Source organism: Bombina bombina, chromosome 1 (genome assembly GCF_027579735.1).
Source record: "Bombina bombina isolate aBomBom1 chromosome 1, aBomBom1.pri, whole genome shotgun sequence".
Lineage (NCBI taxonomy): Eukaryota > Metazoa > Chordata > Amphibia > Anura > Bombinatoridae > Bombina > Bombina bombina.
Window position 1 is genome coordinate 643,038,934 of NC_069499.1, and position 25,034 is coordinate 643,063,967.

Genomic DNA, 25,034 nt, shown 5'->3' on the forward strand with positions numbered 1-25,034 from the left:
TTTTATCTAACACATTCTGATCTGTCAAAATTGATTTGTTGAGTCTCCAATTTGTCTTTTTGATGGGTTTGGAGGACCACATAAATGTTGTTGTAACCATACTATGATCGGACCACGGGGTGCGTGATATTTTAGAGTGTTTGAGATTTGTCATTAATGTCTGGTCACATAGTATGTAGTCTAGTCTAGAGTCGGTTTGCTGGGGATGAGAAAAAAATGTAAAATCCTTTTTGGAGGTGTGGACAATTCTCCATGTGTCATAGAGAGTTAATGCTTGTAGGAGTGAGCAATTATTTTTTATTTGGGAGGTGTGTATATATATGATTTTCTTTTTAAAGACACAATGAGTCCATGGATCATCATCCTTACTTGTGGGATATCACCTCCTGGTCAGTAGGAGGAGGCAAAGAGCACCACAGCAGAGCTGTTAAATAGCTCCTCCATTCCCTCCCACTCCAGTCATTCTCTTTGCCTACGTTAGTGATAGGAAGAGGTAAAGTGAGGTGTTAGTTTTAGATTCTTCAATCAAGAGTTTGTTATTTTAAAGTAGTGCCAGAGAGTGCTACTTTGTCCTGGGGTGTAGCATGGTTCCATTTCAGTCTCTACAGTAGAGCTTTGGTGGCTTTAGAGCAATGGAAACTTGTGGGACACAATTCTCACTGCGCCTCCCATATTTGTGCTGCCCTATATACTTCCTTCTGAGGTACTTACTGACTCAGCATTTGCTTCCTTCTCAGGCCAATGTGAGGGAGAGGACCTCTCAAGCTTGGGAACTGCCTTCCTGCCAGGCAGTGGTTAAGGTAAGTGCTGCCTTTCTGGTACCTAAGGAGACTCAGTACATTTATTTAAAAATAGTACTATGGAACATAAGGGGTTAATGGTAGAAGCCTTTTTATGTTGGGACTCTTTTTAAACTTTCAAGCGAAACTTTTGGGTAGTGACATATAGCAGGCACTGGGGCTGGAGATATGTTGTTTTTATTCTTTGTGGAGGACTCCGGTGGTTTCACTTTGTTTTTCCCGGAGGGGAGACATTGGCCTTTAGGTACGCCCACGATGGGCGGGACTTCCTGTATTTGCGCGCCTTTTCAGTAACGCGCTGTTTTCCTGTCAGACATTTAGCTGAGCAAGTTTGTTATCTGTTCTAGAGCAGCATGCAGTGTAAGATGATGCGCTTCTAGTACAGGTATGTTGAGACTGGTCTGGAATTTGCGGGTAGTGTGACTGAACGGATCATCAAAAGCAGGGGATCCGGTGTCATTTAGCACGGTAGGAGCACAGCAGGCTGCTGAGGTGCAGAGGTTCATTTAATAAGTCAATTTTGTAACCGCTGTTCTTAAGGAAAGAATCTGACACTTTGCAGAAAAATAGTGAAACCGTTTATAATTAAAGGGACAGTAACGTTTTTTTATAGTTCTCTTTTGTTAATATTTAGCATTTTTTTCTGTTGATTATTTGATAAATTGGGTTGAAAGGTGGACCAAGAGGGTGTGCAATATGTTGCATGTGCTTTGTGTCTGGATGCAAATGTGGAACAACCAATGCCCTTCTGTCCTACATGTATTGAAAGGACTGTAAGTTTTAGGGATAAACTTTTTACTGAGCCAATCTCCTCTCAGGCAGATGTTGTCCAAGAGTCTTCTGATGAGGGTCAATTTATGCCGCAACTTTCTCCCCAAGCGTCCCAAAAATTAACGCCCCCACCAGCAGTGCCCTGCGCTTCAGCTGTAGTCCCTTCTGGGATTTCATTACAGGACATAGCGTCTCTCATGTCTTCCACTATCTCTGATGCCTTGTCTGCCTTTCCCATCTTTCAGGGCAATCCCAAAAGGAAGACCATTCCTGCAGTCAGCGAGGTCTCTGATGCAGTCGTGGCTATTTCGGAAGTCTCTTCTCACCAATCGGAAGAGGAAGTTAACGTTCTAGCATCTGAAGGTGAAGTTTCAGATTCAGAGGATATTTTACCTTTGACAGATTTGGAGGTGGTATCCTTTAGATTTAAATTAGAACACCTTCGTCTCTTACTTAGGGAGGTTTTAATTACCCTAGATGATAGTGACTCCACAGTGGTGGTCCCCCCCAAAGTCTAGTAAACTAGACAGATATTTTGAAGTTCCGTCCTTTACGGATGTCTTTCCAGTTCCCAAGAAAGCCTCTGAAATCATTGCTAAGGAATGGGAGAGACCGGGTATCCCTTTCTCTCCCTCTCCTATCTTCAAGAAGATCTTTCCAATAGCTGATTCCATTAGAGAGGCTTGGCAGACTGTTCCTAAGGTGGAAGGAGCTGTTTCAACCTTGGTTAAGAGAACTACTATTCCTATAGAAGATAGTTGTGCCTTTAAGGATCGATGGATAAGAAGTTGGAGGAATTACTCAAGAAGATTTATGTATACCAGGGTATGCAGTGGCAACCGGCTGTGTGCACTCTATCTGAGGCCCTCAGGAGAGAAACTCCCTTGGATGAGATCCAAGACAGGATAAAAGCTCTTAAGCTAGCTAATGCATTTATTTTGGACGCTTCCCTTCAAGTTATTAAACTGGGAGCGAAAGTTTCTCTATTTTACCTCACAGGGCCTTATGGCTAAAGCCGTGGTCTGTGGATTTTTCATCTAAGTCTAAGCTCTTAGCTATTCCTTACAAGGGGAAAATCTTGTTTGGTCCGGAGTTGAAAGAGATTATTTCTGATATCACAGGAGGTAAGGGTCATCTTCTCACTCAAGATAAGAGAAATAGACAAAAGGGACGACAGAGTAATTTTCGTTCCTTTCGAAATGTCAAAGGAAATTCTTTTTCTTTCTCCTCTAAACCAGAACAATCTAAGCCTACTTGGAGACCCAACCAGTCTTGGAACAAGGGTAAACAATCCAAGAAGCCTGCTGTTGAATCCAAAACAGCATGAAGGACATGCCCCCAATCCGAGACCGGATCTAGTAGGGGGCAGACTTTCCTTCTTCGTTCAGGCTGGGATTCGGGACGTTCAGGATTCCTGGGCAATAGAAATAGTGTCTCGGATACAAACTGGAGTTCAAAAGTTTTCCTCCCCGAGGAAGATTTCTTCTTTCAAGATTATCTGCAAACCAGATAAAGAAAGAGGCGTTCTTACATTGTGTAAGAGACCTCTCCTCCCTAGGAGTAATTATTCCCATTCCAGTACAGGAACAGGGGCAGGGTTTTTATTCAAATCTGTTTGTGGTTCCCAAAAAGGAGGGAACCTTCAGACCTATCTTAGACCTCAAGAGTCTAAACAAGTTTCTCAGAGTTCCATCATTCAAGATGGAGACTATTCGTACCATTCTTCCATTGATCCAGGAGGGTCAATTTATGATGACAGTGGATTTAAAGGATGCATATCTACATGTTCCTATCCACAGAGATCATCACAGGTTCCTGAGGTTTGCCTTTCTGGACAAACATTTTCAGTTTGTGGCTCTTCCTTTTGGTCTGGCCACGGCACCCAGAATTTTCACAAAGGTTCTGGGGTCTCTGCTGGCAGTTCTAAGACCGCGGGGCATTGCGGTGGCATCTTATCTGGATGATATTCTAATCCAGCCGCCATCTTGTCAACAAGCAAGATCTCATCCCGACATTGTGCTATCCTTCCTAAGAACTCACGGGTGGAAGGTAAATTTGGAAAAGAGTTCCTTAATTCCGAAGACAAGGGTGACCTTCTTGGGAACTCTAATCGATTCTATATCCATGAGAATTTTTCTGACAGAGGTCAGGAAATCAAAGATTCTGGATACCTGTCGAGCCCTTCAGTCCACTCCTCGGCCGTCAGTGGCTCAGTGCATGGAGGTAATCGGACTGATGGTGGTGGCAATGGACATCATCCCGTTTGCTCGGTTCCACCTCAGGCTTCTGTAGTTAGACATGCTCAGGCAGTGGAATGGAGATTATGCAGATTTGTCTCCTCGAATAAGCCTGGAACAGGAGACGAGGGACTCTCTTCAATGGTGGTTGTCTCCGGATCATCTATCACAGGGAACCTGCTTTCGCAGACCATCCTGCGTGATTGTGACAACAGACGCCAGCCTTCTAGGGTTCCCTAAAGGCTCAGGGAGTATGGACTCAGACAGAGTCTGTTCTTCCTATAAACATCCTGGAACTAAGAGCGATCTTCAATGCTCTTCTGGCCTGGCCTCAGTTGGCTTTGGCCCAGTTCATTAGATTCCAGTCGGACAACATAACGACAGTGGCTTACATCAATCATCAGGGAGGAACGAGGAGTTCCTTAGCGATGACCGAGGTAACCAAGATAATCCGATGGGCGGAGGCCCATTCTTGCCATCTGTCAGAGATCCACATCCCAGGGGTGGACAACTAAGAGGCGGACTTTCTGAGCAGCCAGACTTTTCATCCGGGAGAGTGGTAACTCCATCCGGAAGTGTTCTCCCACCTGATTCTCAAATGGGGACGGCCGGAGTTAGATCTCATGGCATCTCGTCAAAATGCCAAGGTCCCGAGATACTTGTCCAGGTCCAGGGATCCCCAGGCGGAAATGATAGATGCTCTGGTAGTTCCTTGGTCCTTCAGCCTCGCATACCTGTTTCCCCCGTTTGTGCTTCTGCCTCGGGTCATTGCTCGAATCAAACAGGAGAGGGCATCAGTGATCTTCATTGCTCCTGCTTGGCCTTGCAGGATTTGGTGTTCCGATCTGGACATGTCATCTCTGCCACCTTGGAGACTTCCATTGAGGAAGGACCTTCTCATTCAAGGACCTTTCCTTCACCCAAATCTAGTTTCTCTGAAGCTTACTGCTTGGAGATTGAACGCTTAATCCTATCCAAGCGGGGTTTTTCGGATTCGGTCATAGAGACCTTGATTCAAGCGCGTAAGCCTGTAACTAGAAAGATTTACCATAAGATATGGTGTAAATATCTCTATTGGTGTGAATCCAAGGGCTACTCATGGAGTAGAGTTAGGATTCCCAGAATTTTGTCTTTTCTCCAAGAAGTTTTGGAGAAGCGTTTATCGACAAGTTCCCTAAAGGGTCTGATCTCTGCCTTATCTATTTTATTACACAAACATCTGGCAGATGTCCCAGATATACAATATTTTTGTCAGGCCTTGGTTAGGATCAGGCCTGTGTTCAAACCAGTTACTCCTCCATGGAGTCTAAATTTAGTTCTTAGAGTTCTTCAAGGGGCTCAGTTTGAGCCTATGCATTCCTTAGATATTAAGTTGTTATCTTGGAAAGTTTTATTTCCTGTTGCTATTTCTTCAGCTCGAAGAGTGTCTGAGCTATCGGCATTGCAATACAATTCGCCTTACCTTATTTTCCATTCAAATAAGGTAGTTTTACGTACTAAACTTGGGTTTCTTCCTAAGGTTGTTTCAGACAGGAACATTAATCAGGAGATTGTTGTTCCTTCCTTGTGTCCTAATCCTCCTTCTCAGAAGGAACGTCTTCTGCACAATTTGGACATAGTCCGTGCTTTAAAATTTTACTTACAAGCGACTAAGGACTTTCATCAGTCTTCTTCTCTGTTTGTAATTTTCTCTGGAAAACGTAAGGGTCAAAACACTATGGCTACCTCTTTCTTTTTGGCTGAGGAGTATTATCCATTTTGCATATGAGACTGCTGGACAGCAACCTCCTGAGAGGGTTACGGCTCATTCCACTAGGGCTGTTGCTTCCTCATGGGCATTCAAAAATGAAGCTTTGCAAGGCTGCAACTTGGCCCTCTCTTCATACTTTTTCAAAATTCTATAAATTTGACACTTTTGCCTCAGCTGAGGCCGCTTTTGGGAGAAAGGTTCTTCAAGCAGTGGTGCCTTCCATTTAGGTTCCCTGTCTTGTCCCTCCCTTATCATCCGTGTACTCTAGCTTTGGTATTGTATCCCACAAGTAAGGATGATGATCCGTGGACTCATTGTGTCTTTAAAAAGAAAAGAAAATGTATGCTTACTTGATAAATTTGTTTATTTTTAGACACGATGAGTCCACGGCACGCCCTGTTCTTTTAGACAGGTTTTTTTTTTTGTTATAAACTTCAGACACCTCTGCACCTTGGCTTTTCCTTTCTCTTCCTAACTTCGGTCATATGACTGGAGTGGGAGGGAAGGGAGGAACTATTTAACAGCTCTGCTGTGGTGCTCTTCGCCTCCTCCTGCTGACCAGGAGGTGATATCCCACAAGTAAGGATGATGATCCGTGGACTCATCGTGTCTAAAAAGAAACAAATTTATCAGGTAAGCATAAATTTTCTTTTCCTGTGGAGGTTTCTAGTGCTGAATGCATTGTGAAATTAAAGTCTCCCCCCAGGATGATCGGACCCTTGGACATGTCCAGGAGCCCATTTGTCACTGAACGGAAATAGGTAGTAGTTGGTTTGTTCGGTGCATATGTATTGGCTATCGTGATGGGGTTGCCACAATAAAGGCCTACTAGAATCAAAATTCTGCCTTCCTTATTATTATATTTCTGCAGTAACTCAAAGTGAGTGTTTCGTTTGAAAGAGATGCAAACCCTGTTTTTTCATCTGGATGGCGTATCATTGTGTCAGTTAGTGGGGAGAAAAAAAGCAAAAAAAAAAGCAAGCTTGTGGTTAGGTGTGTTGATAGGGAATAGTATTCTGGAGTTTTAGGATAATGAAATCAAGGAGGAGGAATATATATAGAACACTTATTATGATTATGAAAGTTTTTACTCTTGTCTATCTTTTCTCTTATGTTTATATAAGGGGCTAATGGACAAACTGGTCCTAGTGTATTTAAGTTTTATGTGATGTCAGCTACAATACTAACATAATTGAACAAAAGTAAATAACAACAGTGTAAAATAAATCTTATAACATACAGTACTTTTTTTTTTATGCACAAAGCCTAAACATAAGACTAACACTCTCTATAAAAGTCCTGTTGTCATTTAAACCTAGCAAAAAAAAAAAGAAGAAAAAGAAAGGGGAAAAAAAAAAACACCCCGGTCCTCTCCTCTCTCACCTCCAGTATACCTTCAGCTTTTAAATTCCTGTAATCAATTTTTATGTATAAATTCTTCCCAATGAAAACGGATCAACTGAGAAACATGCTCTCTGTTAGATCTTAAAAAGGCGTAGTTCATTAACTCTTGAGAATATCATTTCTTTATCAGGAACGCATGTTTTTTTTCCAAATTCTAGCTATTATGGATTTGATACAATTTAGTACATACATTATAAGCTTGGCTCTGATTTTACAAATACCTTTAATGGGTTTCTTTAATAAAGCCGTATATATATCCAGTTGGAGAGCTTCCTTCCCACTTATCTGTTGGATACATCTACTGATTTCTCCCCATGAATTTTTAACCATGGGGCAATCCCACCATATATGTTTCATATTACCTATCATTCCACATCCTCTCCAGCATTGGTTGGAAGCATTTGGATATATACTATGTAATCTAGCTGGAGTCAGATACCATCTAGTAAGAATTTTATAGTTTAATTCTTGAATATTGGAAGAGGAAGAAGATCTAGCTGTATTTGAGAATATATGTAGCCATTCTGAATCCTCTAATTGCACCCCTGTCTCATTTTCCCATTTTTGTATATATATATATGTTTTTATAGTCTTCTGGTGTAGTAAGAAGCTTATAACTAGATGAAATAGTAATTTTCATAGGGGTCTCAGTATAACATACTTTTTCAAAAATGGTTAATTGCCGGGTTAATTTAACTTTTTCTGGATGATGCTCCAAAAAATTATGCAATTGTAAATATTTTAACCAATTAGAATAAGTTCCTTCAGCAAGACTCAACAGGTCCTGTTGTGGTTTAAGCCTGCCATTTTCTATAAAATGAGTTAGTGATATAGTTTGATATAATTTTTGTTGGTTATAGCGACTGGGAATAAGACCCCCTTGAAATTCAGCATTAATAGTAATCGGAAGTAATGGAGAGGGAATGGTTGAAATGTTAGGGAACTCTAATATAGTTGTATCCCACTTTTTAAGAGTATGGTGAATCATCGGAAAATGTTTAATACTTGAGGGACTTCCTTCTATTGGTGTCCATGTAACTTTATTTATTGATTGTTGTGTCACTAGGTTGGTTTCTAAAGATATCCATGCTTTATTATCATAATTAATATGCCAGTCTAATATCCTTTGTAATGTTATTGCTCTGTGATAGTTCTTAATATTTGGAACTCCTAAACCTCCTTTTTTCCTTGGCATGTATAGAATAGAAGCTTTAATTCTAGGTTTAGTTTGATTCCAGATAAATGAGTTAATTATTTTCTGGAGGTTAGTGCAATAAGTATAAGAAATATTAATAGGTATTGTCTGGAATATATATAATATGCGTGGAAGAATATTCATTTTTACAGTGTGTATTCGGCCCATCCAAGATAAGGTTTTCGATTTCCAAGCTTTGAGATCTGATTGAAGATTAGTGAATAATTTAGAGTAATTATCAGAGAAAAGTTTATATCATCTGCCGCTAGTTGTACCCCAAGATATTTTAAAGAAGTTTCTTTCCAGGTATATGGGCTGTGTAATTTACATTCTTGGTAATCCCTAGATGGTAGCGAAATCTTGATTGCTTCCAATTTATTCTTATTAATAAGAAAATTTGAGTATTTCCCAAATTCCTGAAAAGTAGGTTCTAAGTTTTGAATAGACCTGGCTGGATCCGTTATTGTTAACAAAACGTCATCAGCATACAATTAAATCTTATATACTTGTTTCCCTATTTTTAATCCTTTAATATTTATGTTAGAACGGACCAAATAGCAAGGGGGACAGGGGGCAACCCTGTCTTGTGCCATTGGAAATTTTGAACGGATCTGAGAACACTCCATTAACTTTCACTTTGGCAGAAGGCGTTGTATAATTTTTTCCCCCAAACTGAATTTTTTAAGTGTTAATTGTAAAAAAGACCAGTCAAGCCGGTCAAACACCTTTTCAGCATCTAATGAAAATTTTACTAGGGTTTTTTTATATAGTTTAGCGTATTTTATTATATGTAGTACCTTGATGGTATTATCTCTAGCTTCTCTTCTTGGTACAAATCCTACTTGATCGATGTTTATAATACCAGGTAATATTTTATTTATTCTATTAGATATAAGTTTAGCATATATTTTCACATCATTATTCAGAAGCGATATTGGTCTAAAGTGTGCTGGTACCATACAGTACTTTTTTAACCTTGAAATAAAAGATGTGTGAGTTTGATATCATTTGCTTATGCAAAAGTAAGACGTTTTCCCTATCAGGGAAAATAAAGAACAACAAAAGAAAGGTAAAACGAGAACATTAGAACATAAATTCAAGCAGAGATCCGTATTGATTCCTCTACTTGTTCAACGTTAAATATCAAAATCTAAAGTCAACTGTTTTACTGATAACTGCGATCAAGTCAAGGAGCAATTGTTTGCTGTCACGCTAACAAAATGTTCAACATTATTCATTTTATAAAAGAAAAAATAAACTTCACCTAAATGTTGCTTAACTCTTAAACAAGTTATAACTGAATTGCAGGAAGGAAAGTAAGGGCTATCTCAACCCTTAGTCCAAGCCTAAGATAAACCATAGAGGGTTTGACTCTCAGCACCTAAAAAAACCTCATGTTTGTTAGGTTTGCCGTCTTTTATGTTGTTTAGGCAGCTAATCTACTCCTGCTCGCCTTTGCAGATTTGGAGCGATTCGTTATGCAGTATGCTTGGGAATTTGTACAGAGGGTTTACTCTCAGGTAGTGGGATGTTCATTGTCTTGCAAAATTGAGGAATTTCCTATATGGAGTCATAGGCTATCCTTTTTCCAAGTTTTATTGCTATGATTGATGTCAGGAATCCCCAACGGTAAATAATTTTTAGTGAGCGAAGATGGGATGTTAAGGCCGAGAAGTCTCTTCCCTGCTGTAGTGTTCTTGCTGATAAGTACTGGAAGATCTGTATGCGGGAGCCTTGAAATGAGACGGATTATTGCTTTCTGGCAAATGTTTAGATCAGTTCTGTATGCTGGAATTGTTGAAAGCGATCAATTATGTCTCTTGTAGGTTGGCTATGTGCCGGTTTAGGACATAATGATTGATGGGCTCTGTCTAAAGTCATTTCAGGGATATAAGTGTCGTTGTCTTTAGCTAGTTCAGAGAATAGTTCCAAAAGGTATGCTTGAATAGTAGGAGGTAGAACTGACTCAGGTATACCTCTGAATCTGAGATTACTGCATCTTGACCTATTCTGTAGGTCTTCTAAGTCGGATATATGTTGTTGTTATTGGTTTGTTTTAGACTATAAGTCTGCAATGTCCTGGGACATAATCCCTTCATGCTCTTCTAATGACTCAACCCTGCTCCCTAGATCAATGATATCTTTTTTTTAGATCAGCACATTCCTCCTTCATACATGTTTTGACTTGATCTATAAGTATCTCCATTACTTGATATGTAATAGGTTGGTCGTTTATATGTGCCTGAGATAATTACAAAGTGCTTTGGGAAATTGTCTCTTGGTCACATGTTGTGTCTTCTTCTGGTGGGCAGATTATACTAAGGTCTTTTTTGTTTTTATTCTTTTCTGAATGTTTAAAAAATGTGAAACTTGCCCACTAGTTGTTTGTTTTGAGGGCCTATAATTTTTGGTTGATTTTTTTTTTTTAGACATTGTAGAGTAGATTGCCTCTATTGTAGTATAAGCTATATGGTATAGAAGATATCTGACTGCAGCGTATGATAAAAGAAACTTTTGTTTAGGATTTAAGTCTTACTTTGTTGGTGCAGGTTACAGGCGTCTAGTTCACATTGCGTTATATATATCAGCCTTTGTGTGGTAGGCAATGTGTGGGGTAATCCAAAAGAGTCAGAGGCCTAAATGCGTTATCTGTGTACCTATTATCTTTTTAGGCATTTATTATATACAGCGACCGCTGTTACATAGTTCTGTAGTTCGTTGCTGTGGACTATGGACAATTTGCTGTTTATTTCTGCTCTACAATTGCTATCGCAGCAACCAGTATTGGTCTCTCCTTTAAATCAGAATATATAGCTAATATCTCCGACTGCCGTATAGGCCTCAGGTCTTTAGTTGCGCGTAGTTGCGATCTGCGCTCCTATAACATTTCAGGCATATACTACCAGTGGCGGTTGCCGTTACACTGCTCTGCAAGTTTTTGCTGTGATCTGAGGACCCTTCACTGCTAACCGCTTGTTACTGGACTTGCAGCAGTAGCAGGTATTGGCCTCTTTGTCGGGAGCAAGTAGTAGCGTGTATAGGGATTCTCGTCTGCTGCCGTATAGGCCTCAAACCCCCTGTTAGGCGTAGATGCGTTCCGGATGAGGAAAAACCTCTTAACGCTAGTCTTTGAGGTTTTTAGTCACTGTTAGGCGGTGTTAGTGGTGGTTTAGACAAAACAATATTGGATGCGCCTGTTACGCAGAATAATAAGCGTATAATCTTGTGTTATATAGTGCAATCTGTGCAATATAAAAAAAAGTGCGGATAAAAGTGCAAAAAAGATAGAACAATATCGATATAAAACATTCAAATACACATTATTTGTGCTCAAAGTGTCCATGGAAATGTCCCAAAATGTAAAAACATAAAAGTCCTCCAAAAGACCAAAGGCTGCAAACTTCTTCCAAAACTTGATGGCGATGCAAGTAGTTTGAATCTGAAAAGGAGTAGAGCAGAAGAAGTTGCCACAATAGTGCACAATCAGTGGTACTTGGTCTGCAAACACGCAGTAATAGTTATACTTACAAAGTATAAAGCACTTGAGAAGTGCCACAAACGCCTGCTGGACCTTTAGTAGCTGTCCAGAAAGCTATCCCCTCAGCAACACATTCACGCCAGCCATTGGACTTCACCGGTTCAGACAGGCTTCTATCAACGCCATCTCGATGTTAGTGCTTACACAGTTGCGAGTAATATCGAACTAGTGAAATGTGGAAGTCAGGGGTAAAATATTGCTAATAAAATTCTTGATCCAAAAGTCTAAAACAAATATAGACTTTATTAAGTTTGTATATTGTCACACAACGCGTTTCTTGGTCGTATTGATCGTTTCATCAGGTGTATACAACATTCACAGAATCACGACTTATGAACCCTATTCAGAGTCTAATGCTGTTCAATGCGCTTGCGTGTCGGTTTACCTGCATACAACGAGATGTCATCACTCACAGTGCTCGATATTGGTTGGAGTGTTAACGACCAATGCCATTAAAGAATCGAACACCTGTCCAATTTAGAAAAAATGTACAACTTCATGATGACAAAGTGTAGCGTTACTAAGGGAAATATAATTTATATTGCCAATTCATAGAGTTAAAATTAATCAACTCATATATGGAAGTGAACCACCGCAAGAAACTTGTAGAACATAACTTTATAAAAAAACAATTCATATAACGTGTCCACACTGTTCATCTATACATATGTGATTTAAATAGAATATATATGGACTCTGAAAAGAGACTACAAAATTCAAAAAACACAGGCGCTAAAACAGCTTAAAATAGACAATGAAAACGTGATTTTTAAACCATATAGTGCAATATATATATGCTTGCAAATAACAGCACCCAGTGCGGACTGAAACAACAAAAGATGTGTGAACAACAAAAGTGTATAAAATATATGTTTAATTACATAAGTGAAATGGAAATATTAAAATATTGAAATATTTGTACATATAAAAGCGCTGATCAGGCGCAATGTTGAAGTGTAGCATACATTTTAACAATAATGTGATACAAAAAAAAATGATAATAGAACAACGTGAGAGGTTTAGTATTTTCCAGTATGCGATTCGATGCGATGATTTTTCCAAATAGCCCAGATTTTGAAGAAAGATTTATGTCTTCAATGGGAGCTGGAACGAGATGAGGAAGACCAATAAACGACAGAAAAGGCAACAAAATAAGGTTTTCACTTTTACTTACACCGGAGGTCGGTGGTTGAATCCTGAAAGTTCCTTTTCGTGGCGTGAGACTCCAAACCGCAGCGGGCAGCAAAAGTTAATCCAGCAGAATATGCAAACACCTTTGCACAGGTGGCATCTTGGAATAGAAAAAGTCAAAAAGAAATGGAGAGGAGGAAATATAAACAATGATCTCTTAAAAAGAGAAAGTAAATGGATTTTTGATTTAAAAACGTTAAATCCACTAGGTCTGAATGTCGATTTTGACATTGGCTGTTTCCTAAAAGATTGACCTCCTATTCTATATAATTAGCTTATACACATAGTTTCTATTTTTTAATTTCAAATAATCAATGTATCTTTCCAATGTTATCTGCTGTTCCTCCTCAAAATACACTTTTCTGATTGTCACCAATATATGCATTTTTATATGTATTTTTTTTATATTTTTTTATATATTTTTTATATATATTTCTTATATAAATATTTTTTTCTATATATCTTTTATATTCCCTAAATTAATTTTATATACATTTGAATTTGACTATCTGAATAAATTATATCGGAATTTTTATAAGCGGTTTTTTATATTTTCTATATATGCTCATAATGACCTCTGTGCGGAATGGATACAACTAAAGTTGTGCATTATAAATAGAGGCATATATGCACATATGTAATTTGTTTTCTGACATAATACTAGTTGTTCTTTGATACAATATATGTTGAAGGTTTGGGTGAACTGTGATACATATAACATTGTGGCTGACAAATTATCTTGGAATACATACGCCCACTGATGCAATTGAGCCAATAGCCTGATTTCATCGGCTATATATGACACACTTATCTATCTGTTGGGAGCTTGAAAAAGACCCGGTTTACGGGTTGAAACGCGTTGCTCTTTTGTGCTCTTTTTTTGTCTCTCTCCGGCCTCCGTAGGTGCATCTTTTCCAGCCACCTGTGCAAAGGTGTTTGCATATTCTGCTGGATTAACTTTTGCTGCCCGCTGCGGTTTGGAGTCTCACGCCACGAAAAGGAACTTTCAGGATTCAACCACCGACCTCCGGTGTAAGTAAAAGTGAAAACCTTATTTTGTTGCCTTTTCTGTCGTTTATTGGTCTTCCTCATCTCGTTCCAGCTCCCATTGAAGACATAAATCTTTCTTCAAAATCTGGGCTATTTGGAAAAATCATCGCATCGAATCGCATACTGGAAAATACTAAACCTCTCACGTTGTTCTATTATCATTTTTTTTTGTATCACATTATTGTTAAAATGTATGCTACACTTCAACATTGCGCCTGATCAGCGCTTTTATATGTACAAATATTTCAATATTTTAATATTTCCATTTCACTTATGTAATTAAACATATATTTTATACACTTTTGTTGTTCACACATCTTTTGTTGTTTCAGTCCGCACTGGGTGTTGTTATTTGCAAGCATATATATATTGCACTATATGGTTTAAAAATCACGTTTTCATTGTCTATTTTAAGCTGTTTTAGCGCCTGTGTTTTTTGAATTTTGTGGTCTCTTTTCAGAGTCCATATATATTCTATTTAAATCACTTTAGCAATTGAGGTTGGGAGTTTCCTCTTTATTATCACAGGTTTAATAGTTTCCTTTTTGCGCAGTTAACCCTTTCGTTTTTTTGTCATCTATACATATACCATTGCAGACATGGTAATATAATTAAAACAAAGGATGTTGTCCTATGAACAATATCCGCATAAAAAAAGGACTATCATCGAATAATTATAAAAAATATAAAAAAATATATATATATATTAAAATATATATTAAAAATGCTCATAAATGTGTTCGATTGAATCCCGCAACCTCAATATCAACTGGGGTCAGTAAAATTATTGATATATACAACCTCACGTTCGCATGAGCTCACCTGCATAACTTAAATGAGGTTACTCCTAATACTAAGTTCTAATTCGAGAGCTAACAACCAATGATATTGTGGAAAAACAATTGACCTTACTATTAGGCCATGTCAATGCCAAATTTCAACGTAATAAACACAAGTAGCGATATAACTTATATAACATTACTGGGGGGAATACAGTTTGTATTGCCAGTTCATGGATTTGAGGCTATCGGTTTATATATGAAAAAATGGGCCCCCACAAATGAGTTTTAATTTATATGGCTAGTTAGGAGAGTTGGAGCTAAACAACTTATATCTGCAAGTAAACTCCCGCAAGTAGCAGGTATATACCTCATATTATCTAAAAATTTGATATATAAAGGATCCGCACTGATCACCTAAAAATGAGAATAGAACATGAATAATGTCCGCATATTACACTAATATTATTTGTGGGTGTGATCATAAATGCATCAGATTCCAGCATGCAACATCAAAATATACATATAAAACAATGTCTATTGATTTCATATATATCTGCAACAACGGTAATCACCTATAAGAGCATAAGGACATTTATATGTAGAAACTGTATCTTATATGGTGTTAACGTTCTATATATATTTATATATATATATATATATATATATATATATATATAGATAGATAGATAGATAGATATAGATATATAATCCATGAAAAAATCCATAAGATAACCAAAACCATTAATAGTAGATACAAAAGAGTTAATATATATGGATGGTTGGAAAATGTGCTAGAATTAATAATGCTTGATATATTGAAAAATATATATAACAAGAGGTATGTAATAATATTAAAAGAAAACCCCCCAATATGATTGTTATTGATATACTATATTAATAGGATAAAGTAGTCTATGAGACCCCTGTGTGGTAAACCTAGTTGAACGCTGCCATGTCGATGTGTTCATTTAAGCCAAAGGGATTGATAGTTTTCATTTTCCATATCCAAAAAAGTTTTCCTTTATCTCAAATTAACAAATCTATTCCTACCCCATTTGGGAGTTATAAGTTCTGTCAGAAAGATCCTAAATACATCAGATTGACCACCATGGCAGCGAGCTCCATGTCTGGGTACACTATGATTAACTAAAGTTTTCTTGAGGTTTCTAAGGTGTTCACCCCATCTTTTTTTCAGGGGTCTGGAGGTCCTCCCTATATATTTTATACCACACTTGCATTCCAGCAAATAGACTACGAATGCAGAATCGCATGTAAAATGAGACAATCTCAAATTTGTTAAATTTGTGTTTGTAGACCAAGTACCACTGATTGTGCACTATTGTGGCGCCTTCTTCTGCTCTACTCCTTTTTAGTGGTGGTTTAAGCTGCATCTAAGCAGAATCAGCTTACATTTGGCCAGTTTGTATGAGGAACCTCAGTGTGTTGTGGCCATCTCAGTCGACTGCGCTCCGTCCCCACGACCGCTATCTTCGCCCCCACTAGTTGGAAACTTTTTAAATATTGCATGCACTGTCTGAATAATGAAAGAAAAATCTTGGGTTTCATCTCCCTTTAAGACTAAAGAGAGACAATCTAGCCAATAAGAGACTGTATCATCTCAGTCCTCTGTATTATTGCTTATGTGACAAAGTATTTCAAGTGCTCATTAGTAAGATCCAGTGCATGTAGCAGCTGGCATTCATTAGATCTTGCAGATGACTGACTGAAATTATGTACAGAGTGCCCCTGTCTGTCCCCTGGGCAACAATCAACATGAGAACATACGTTTGACAGTCAAAAAGGGTTCTGGTAATATAGCTGCTGACTTGCAGAATTGGGCTAGATTACAAGTGGTGCGGGTTGTGCTAACCAAAAGCTGTACCCCAGGCCACACACTTCACCACGTCATGTGCATGATGTTTCACAACTGAATAGTGATAGTTTTTCATTGGATGCCAGTAACACACAAAGAAATGATTTTACCTTTGACAGCCAGTAGCACATACACAGCAGTGATTTGACCCCATTGACTACCAGTAGCAATTTTCTTATTCAACAGCTTTGACCTTTTAAAAAACTATTATGGCCCATTTGAGCAGCACATCTTAAACCCAAATTAACTGCAGTGATTAAATTAAATGAATTGTTTGTATATAAAAAATGTTAATTGCACTGATATAAAAAATGTTAAATACACTGATATGAAAGGGGCATTCCAGCATCTGGATGTTATATGTATGTATGTATGTATGTATGTATGTATGTATGTGTGTATGTATATATATATACTATATATATATATATATATATATATGTTGCCCTCATTGTAACAAATTTCTTTGCCCCAATTTTCTCTACCCCTCCTTAGGGCTGTACAAAAGGTCTACACAGTAATGAGAAACCAGCAGAACCTTTTAGACCTGAAATATGTGGAACCAAAAAGAACACAGACTCAAAGCATTGTCAAGAAATGATTGTGCAAGGTCCAAAATCAGCAGAGAAGATGCAGAAGGAGAGGCCCAGGTAAGACTGTGGGTCTTTAATTTAATTAAAGAAAAAACATCACTATCTAAAATAAAAATCCTAAAATTGATTCATAATTTATTATGTACTATACTAAACTGTAGAAATGCCCCAATCAATTTTTCTTTGAATTAATTCCACAAGGGGGGAGCTCAGGGATCTGCTAAATATTATATAAGTACCTTTTGTGTGAGCCTTTATTAAAGTTAGGCCTCTGAGATTAATCAAGCACTGGCTATTCAATTAAATTTGAATTTAAGTATTATGTTTGTCAGTGGGTCAATTGTTTCCATCTAAAGGGGAGGAGAGTTCATGGCTTCATTCATTACTTTTGGGAATTAAGAACCTGGCCACCAGGAGAAGGCAAAGACACGTCAGCCAAAGGCTTAAATACCTCCCCCACTCCCCTCATCCCCCAGTAGAGAAGTGCAGAAGATTCGGAGTAGTCTCTTATGGAGGGTAGTACTCTTCGTAATGGGACTGAAGTTTTAAGTAGCCCTATCAGCCTCTCAGTGAGAGCCTGGGTGAAAGTTAGAGTCCGGAGATGCAGGGAGAGTCTTATTAACAGCTCCACAAGCAATCAGCGTTGACGAGTTTCGCTGTCTGCTTTCTGCACTCAAATCCATGTCTGGAGCGATGCTTCTGCCTGTCACACTTGAAGGGCCGTGTTCCTGTTCCACGGCATAGATTCTGGTAAGATCGTTTAATTTTTTATACATAATGATAACACAGAAGACAAGGTCACAGTGTGGCGCCTTTTATCTTATGGAATCAAGGGTTAATATTCCTGGTAAGGGGATTATTAAACTGGGGGGGTTTATACATGATATTGTTTATTGTGTTATTGCTGTGTTATGTACAAGATGAGGCCCTGGCAATGGTGGAACTTTCAGGTTGACTTCCGGGAGTATTTGCACGGCTGTTTTTGGTGTGTTTTCTCCTTAGTGCAGGGGCGGTACTGCAAGGCATTCCATGTGACCGGGTATGGCGGTCTCTACTTCCTCTGTTGATCAGCGATGCAGGAGATGAAGCGGTTTCTGTAGTCCGGGTCATAGGAGGTGGTGAATGCCCCAGCCATTTGCAGGTATAAAGGTAGCAAAAAGATGAGGCAGCAGTCGGTTCCTTGTATGCGTAAAAAACTATTCTTTATTCTTCTTGTTTAAAACGTTACATCACATCACAGCAAACAGGTAAAAGGAATGCAGGTGGTTGACTAGTTTCGGCAGTGCCGTAATCATAGGTTTATGATTTTTACTTTAACCCTATTCCGCATCAGTGGATGCCTTGGAGGATTGAGGTTGTTGAAGCTTCTTTGGGGAGTGTGTATATTATGCCTATATGCCTGTTTTTCACAGAACATTGCCTTAAAGTGACATTTTAAACCGGAGTTCAGATATCCAGTGTGTTTGTTTCGCCTGGGATAATTTTCTATTGTTGTTAGAGGTATAAAGGTGCCTGTTTATTAAGTTAATCTAGTCCATAATAAAAGCGCAAGCTATGGAGGACTCTGATGCGTTAGAGGGTACTCCCTCTTTAACAAAGTCTCATTCCTGTGTTTATTGTGAGGAGGTTCTTGTAGATCAGCCTGCTCAACTATGTTCCACATTCCTCAATAAAGTTGTAACATCTAAAAATAAAGGGATGTCTAGTACTACTGAGCCGTCCACCTCTGAGGGTTCCCCGTCCCGTGAGGTGCGTTTCCTGCTTTCATCTCTGAGTGCATATGCAGTGCCCAGGGTCCAACCATTACTCCTACGGGAGAGATTTGTTGGCCGTCACATTTTGTGGATCAACTGCAAACGGCAGTATCAAAAGTGATCCATGCCTTACCACGTTCTGCTAAGCGCAAGCGTAGGGCGTATCATGGCGGCCTGGCCCAGGGGTTGTCTACGCCTAAATATCAGAGGCATTATACGATGACGAGGCCCACTCCGACTCTTCGGAGGATGCTCCTTCTGGGTCGGAGTCCGTGTCATCTCATCCTCCGGCTGCGGAGGAGCCTGACTTTAGGTTTAGGATAGAGAATTTGCGCTTTTTGCTGAAGCAATTGCTTGCTACTCTGGAGGTTCCGGAACCAAAGCTTCCAGAGGAACCTTCGATTCTTAAGCTTGATAAGGTAAGAAACTGTTCCCCGTCCCGAACTCTCAGCTTGAGCTGTGGCGGACTGTCCCTAAGGTGGATGGTGCTATTTCCATGCTCACGAAGTTCGTTGTTTTAAGAGCACACAGGGTTTGTTTTTCAACCGACAGCGGCTGTAGTCGCGGTTGCCGGAGCTGCGACATATTGGTGTGAATCCCTGTGTGATATAGTCGAGAGGGAGACTTCCATCGACGAGATACAGGATAAGATTAAGGCATTAAAGGGTTGTCAATTCTTTCATTTGTGATGCCAATATGCAAATTATTCGCCTGAACGCAAAGGTTTCAGGATTCTCCGTTTTAGCTCGCAGGGCTCTGTGGCTAAAGTCTTGGTCTGCGGACATGACCTCTAATCTCTGCCTTTTCAAGGAAAGATTCTGTTCGGTCCATGATTGGATTCGATCATATCCACAGTTACGGGAGGCAAGGGAGCTTTCCTTCCCAGGATAAGAAGGCTAAGCCTAAAGGATCTACTTTTCGCCCCTTTCGTGCAGACAAGGCCCAGCTCCAGCAGCCCGCTGCGAAAGCTGATCAGTCCAAGGGAACTTGGAAGTCTGCTCAGTCTTGGAGCAAATCCAAGCAGAACAAGAAGCCTGCCGAGACAAAATCGGCATTAAGGGGGGCCCCGACCAGTCTCCGGACCAATTAGAGGGCAGATTGTCTCTCTTCTCTGAAGCCTGGTTGCAGGATGTTCAGAACCCTTGGGTTCTTGAGGTTGTCGCCCAGGGTTACAGGATAGGATTAAGGTCCCATCCGCCCAGAGGAGATTCATCGTGTCAAACCTGTCTTCAAGACCAGAAAAGAGAGAGGCCTTTCTAAAATGTGTGAGGGATCTTTCCTCTCTATGTGTTATCTTCCCAGTACCCCAAGCAGAAAGGGGTCTAGGGTACTATTTAAATCTTTTTTTGGTTCCAAAGAAGGAGGGCACGTTCCGCCCGATTCTGGACCTAAAGTGTTTAAACAAGTTTCTAGCTGTTCCAAATGGAAATAATCAGATCTATTCTGCCCCTAGTTTAAGAGGGGCAGTTCATGACGACAATAGACTTAAAGGATGCTTACCTCCATGTTCCAATTCACAGGGACCACTTCAAGTTCTTAAGATTTGCGTTTCTGGACCAACACTTCCAGTTTGTGGCTCTTCCCTTTGATCTGCCGATTGCCCCGAGAGTCTTTACAAAGGTTCTGGGGGCACTACTTGTTGTGGACAGATCCAGGGGCATTGCTGTGGCACCCTATTTGGACAACCTAGTCCAGGTGCTGTCGTTCAGCCTCGCAGAGGATCATTTGAGGGCTCTTCTTTTCTTATTCCAATCTCAGGGTTGGAAGATCAACTCAAGAAAGAGTTCCCTGGTTCCCAGCAACAGGGTGGAGTTCCTGGGCACGATAATAGACTCTATGTCCATGAAAATATTTCTCACAGATCAACGACGCAGGAATATTGCATCCACCTGTCTTGCCCTTCAGTCCTCCTCAAGCCCTTCGGTGGCTCAGTGTATGGAGATGATCGGGCTCATGGTCTCCAGCATAGACGTCATCCCTTTCACCAGGTTCCATCTCAGACCTCTTCAATTGTGCATGTTGAGACAATGGAACAGCGATCATTCAGATCTATCACAGCGAATATCCATTGATGCTCGGACCAGGGACTCCCTCTCTTGGTGGATCCATCAGGAGCATCTGTCCCTGGGGACATCCTTCTTGAGACCGTCCTGGGATATTGTGACCATGGATGCGAGTCTCGCAGAATGGGAAGCTGTTTGGGTTGCTAGGATGGCACAAGGAAAATGGACCCGGGAGTAGTCTCTCCTTCCGATAAATATTCTGGAATTTCGTGCAATTTACAATGCTCTGAGGGTGTGACCTCCTCTGGGGTCGTTCAGCTTCATCAGATTCCAGACCGACAACATTACCACGGTGGCTTACACCAACCCTCAGGGGGGTATGAGGAGCTCCCTAGCAATGTGGGAGGTGTCTCGGATTTTGGAGTGGGTGGAGTCCCACAGCTGCTCGCTTTCAGCGATCCACATTCCAGGTGTGGACAACTGGGAAGCGGACTTTCTCAGCAGGCAATCCTTCCATCCGGGGAATGGTCTCTTCACCCCAAAGTGCGGAGAATTGTCTCAGATGGGGAACGCTGGAGATAGATCTCATGGCATCCAGACTCAATTGCAAGCTACCCTGATATGGGTCGAGGTCGAGGGATGCCCAGGCAGAGCTCATAGATGCCTTAGTGGTGCCTTGGGGATTCAGCCTAGCTTACATTTTTCCACCGTTACCACTTCTACCTCGTGTAGTGGCATTCATAAAACAGGAGCGAGCTTCGGCCATCCTGATTGCTTCATCATGGCTGTGAAGGACGTGGTTTGCGGATCTGGTGGGGATGTCATCCTCTCCGCCATGGAGGTTACCCTGTCGCAGGGATCTGCTGGAACTTTTACTTTCAACATCAAAATCTTGTTTCTCTGAGGCTGACTGTGTGGAAATTGAACGCTTGGTGTTAGCCAAGAGAGGTTTTTCTGAAAGTGTGATTGACACTCTAGTTCAGGCAAGGAAGCCAGTCGTCGCATCTACCATAAGGTGTGGAGAACTTACTTGTTCTAGTGTGAGAAGCATGGATATCCTTGGCACAAGGTGAAGGTATCCAGGATTCTGTCCTTTCTCCAGGAGGGTTTGGAGAAGGGTCTTGCCACTAGTTCCTTAAAGGGACAGATTTCAGCATTATTAGTCTTTTTTGCACTGGAGATTCGCTGAGCTTCCTGATATTCAATCTTTTGTTCAGGCTCTGTCTAGAATCAGACCTGTCTTTAGGCAGTCTGCTCCCCCATGGAGCTTAAACTTGGTCCTTAAGGTATTGCAGAGGTTTCTGTTTGAGCCTATGCATTCCATTGATATTAAGATTCTGTCATGTAAGGTTCTTTTCCTGTTGGCTATTGCATCGGCACACAGAGTATCTGAGCTCGCTGCCTTGCAATTCGAGCCTCCTTACCTGGTTTTTCATGCGGATAAGGCTGTCCTTCGCATCGGTTTGGGGTTTCTTCCCAAGTTGGTGTCTAACCGTAACATCAATCAGGAAATAATTGTTCCTTCTTTGTGTCCTAACCATTCTTCTTCTAAGGAGAGGTTACTTCCTAATCTGGATGTGGTTTGTGCCTTAAAGTTCTATCTTCAGGCTACAAAGGATATTAGACAGTCTACATCTCTTTTTGTGGTGTATTCCGGGAAGTGCATGGGGCAGAGGGCCTTTTCTACTTCTTTGTCTTTTTGGTTGAGGAGCTTGATTCGCTTGGCCTATGAGACAGCGGGACATAAGCCTCCTCAGAGGATCACGGCTTATTCAACTAGAGCTGTGGCTTTGTCTTGGGCCTTCAAGAATAAGGCCTCTATGGAGCAGATTTGTAAGGCGGCTACCTGGTCCTCCTTACACATCTTTACAAAGTTTTACAAATTTGACGTTTTTGCTTTTGGGAGAAAGGTTTTACAGGCTGAGTTGCCCTCAGATTAGGGTCCGCCTTTTACCCTCTCGGTTTCATTCAGTGTCCTCTAAGCTTGGGTATATGTTTCCCAAAAGTAATGAATGAAGCCGTGGACTCTCCTCCCCTTTAGATGGAAAACATAAATTATGCTTACCTGATGATAATTTTATTTCCATCGTGGGGAGGAGATTCCACGACTCCTGCCTGTAACTCCGGTGTGCGGACCTAAATTTTATTTTTATTCTTCTGGCACTATTTATACCCTGATATTTCTCCTACTGTTCCTTGTTCCCTCGGCAGAATGAATGGGGGATGAAGGGAGTGGGGGAGGTATTTAAGTCTTTGGCTGGGGTGTCTTTGCCTCCTCCTGGTGGCCAGGTTCTTAATTCCCAAAAGTAATGAATGAAGCCATTGACTCTCCTCCCCAGAATGGAAATAAAATTATGAGGTAAGTATAATTTATGTTTTTAATTATTTTGTCATTATTACCATACAAAAATCATATCTGGATATTTTTATTTTGTAGATATCCATAAGCACATTGTGCCACTTTTCTACTTAGCAGGAGATGTGCCATGCTAACAGTATTATACATATGCTACATGTGTTACACTTTTATATTTAGTGCACAGGAGCCAATGATGCCTTTTGTACTCAAGGTGTCCCGGACACTTGAACAGGAGCTGGAAAAACTAAGGCTGGGACCAAAAAATGAGAGTGGACAAAAGGGTGAGTGTGTAGTGCAGTAAATGGATTAGAGTTTTGAAAGTGCACGTGAGGTGCTCAGCTTGATCTTTCCTTTTGCAGCTGAGACTGAAACCATGACAATTGGGACAAGGTGTAAACATTCAGGGTGTAAGGAGGTGAGTGCCTTGACTTCTATGTTAATATATTTGTGTATTGCACGGTACAAAAGGGATTACAAAAAAAATAAAGATGAAATGTTTGAACTTAGGATAGACATTAGTAAATATATTGATAGAGGAGTGGTAGGTTAGTGCACATTTAAAACACTGGTACACAAATACTTATGTACAAACATTACACATGTAAACAAACACTATTGTCTATATTTGCATTTGCAGACATTGTTTGAATAGGGTTGGACAAGGACAATTTAGTCAGTCATGAACTAACTGAATACTAGTATAAAATGAATAGAAGAAAGCACCTTTACCAACACTCACTTTATGCAAATGAATATCCCAGTTACACTTTATAACATCCTAAAAAATCTATGGGATGCAGTGGCAGTTCTAGAACTTAAAGGGACATGAAACCCAAATTTATTTCATGATTCAGATACAGCATGCAATTTTAAACAACTGTCTTGGCCCTCCCTAGTAATGCTTACCAGTGAGAAGCCCTCTCCCAAAGGGGCATAGACAGAAAATACCATTCCCCTGATTACCTTCAAGGTGGACAGAACTAGGAGACCCTCTTCAATCCTGGGCAGTGCGTGGCTGCCGGAACTTACCTGGGGACTGGTTGTTATTTCCCCTGCAGCGGATGGATCCTGGCTGGTGGGAGCGGCTGTATAGGTCTTCCTTAAAGAGGCCTTTGATGGGAGCAGCCATGTTCCGTGACATCACCGGAAATGACGTCACAGAGGTTCCACCTGAGGATTCTCCGAAGCGTGTGCGCACTTCAAAATGATCTCGGCGTGGGCTTGGCAGTATCAGTTTGCCTTCCTTGATGTGCAAGTTTTTCCTGAAGCGTTGCTGAACGATACAGGTTCCCTACCTTTCCACCATAAGTCCCTAAGTTGTGCTGTTATGTCAGAGCACTTTTTTATACAACTTTGTGAATTTGGGCTTCTTTATTTTCTAAATATTTTTTGTCTTCTGTTTTTTGCTACTGTTTGCAAAATGTTATTTTAAAACCATTTTTTCTTATGGGGGCTTTTATTTTATTTTTTTAGCCCTGAGCTTGAGCACGAGCCTAAGCCTGTCTGTGCATTATGTGAAAAACCCTGTTGGCAGAAAGAAATTATGTAAAGATTGCCTTTTTCAACTTTTTAGTGGAAGTGCTAATACATTTTCTGGTGAGCATGGTTCTGAGGGTGTTCAACTTTTTGACACTGATTCTGAGAGCAAGGCTTCTTCAGTTCATTCAAATGATCCTTCTATGTTTGATACTGCTACATGTGAATTTATTAAATGCATCAAAGAGACTTTAGGTG

At 40.2% G+C, this 25,034-nt stretch overlaps 1 protein-coding gene across 1 annotated transcript in view; it reads left to right on the forward strand.

Annotated features, from left to right (window-relative positions):
- The window catches only part of LOC128645823 (cysteine and histidine-rich domain-containing protein 1), a 62,162-nt gene that overhangs the window by 22,921 nt on the left and 14,207 nt on the right, over window positions 1-25,034 (forward strand). Inside the window, exons 5-7 of the mRNA XM_053699097.1 lie at window positions 17,087-17,241; window positions 23,478-23,581; window positions 23,660-23,715. Coding sequence (XP_053555072.1) covers window positions 17,087-17,241; window positions 23,478-23,581; window positions 23,660-23,715 — 315 coding nt within the window. The remainder of the gene's footprint in view (window positions 1-17,086; window positions 17,242-23,477; window positions 23,582-23,659; window positions 23,716-25,034) is intronic.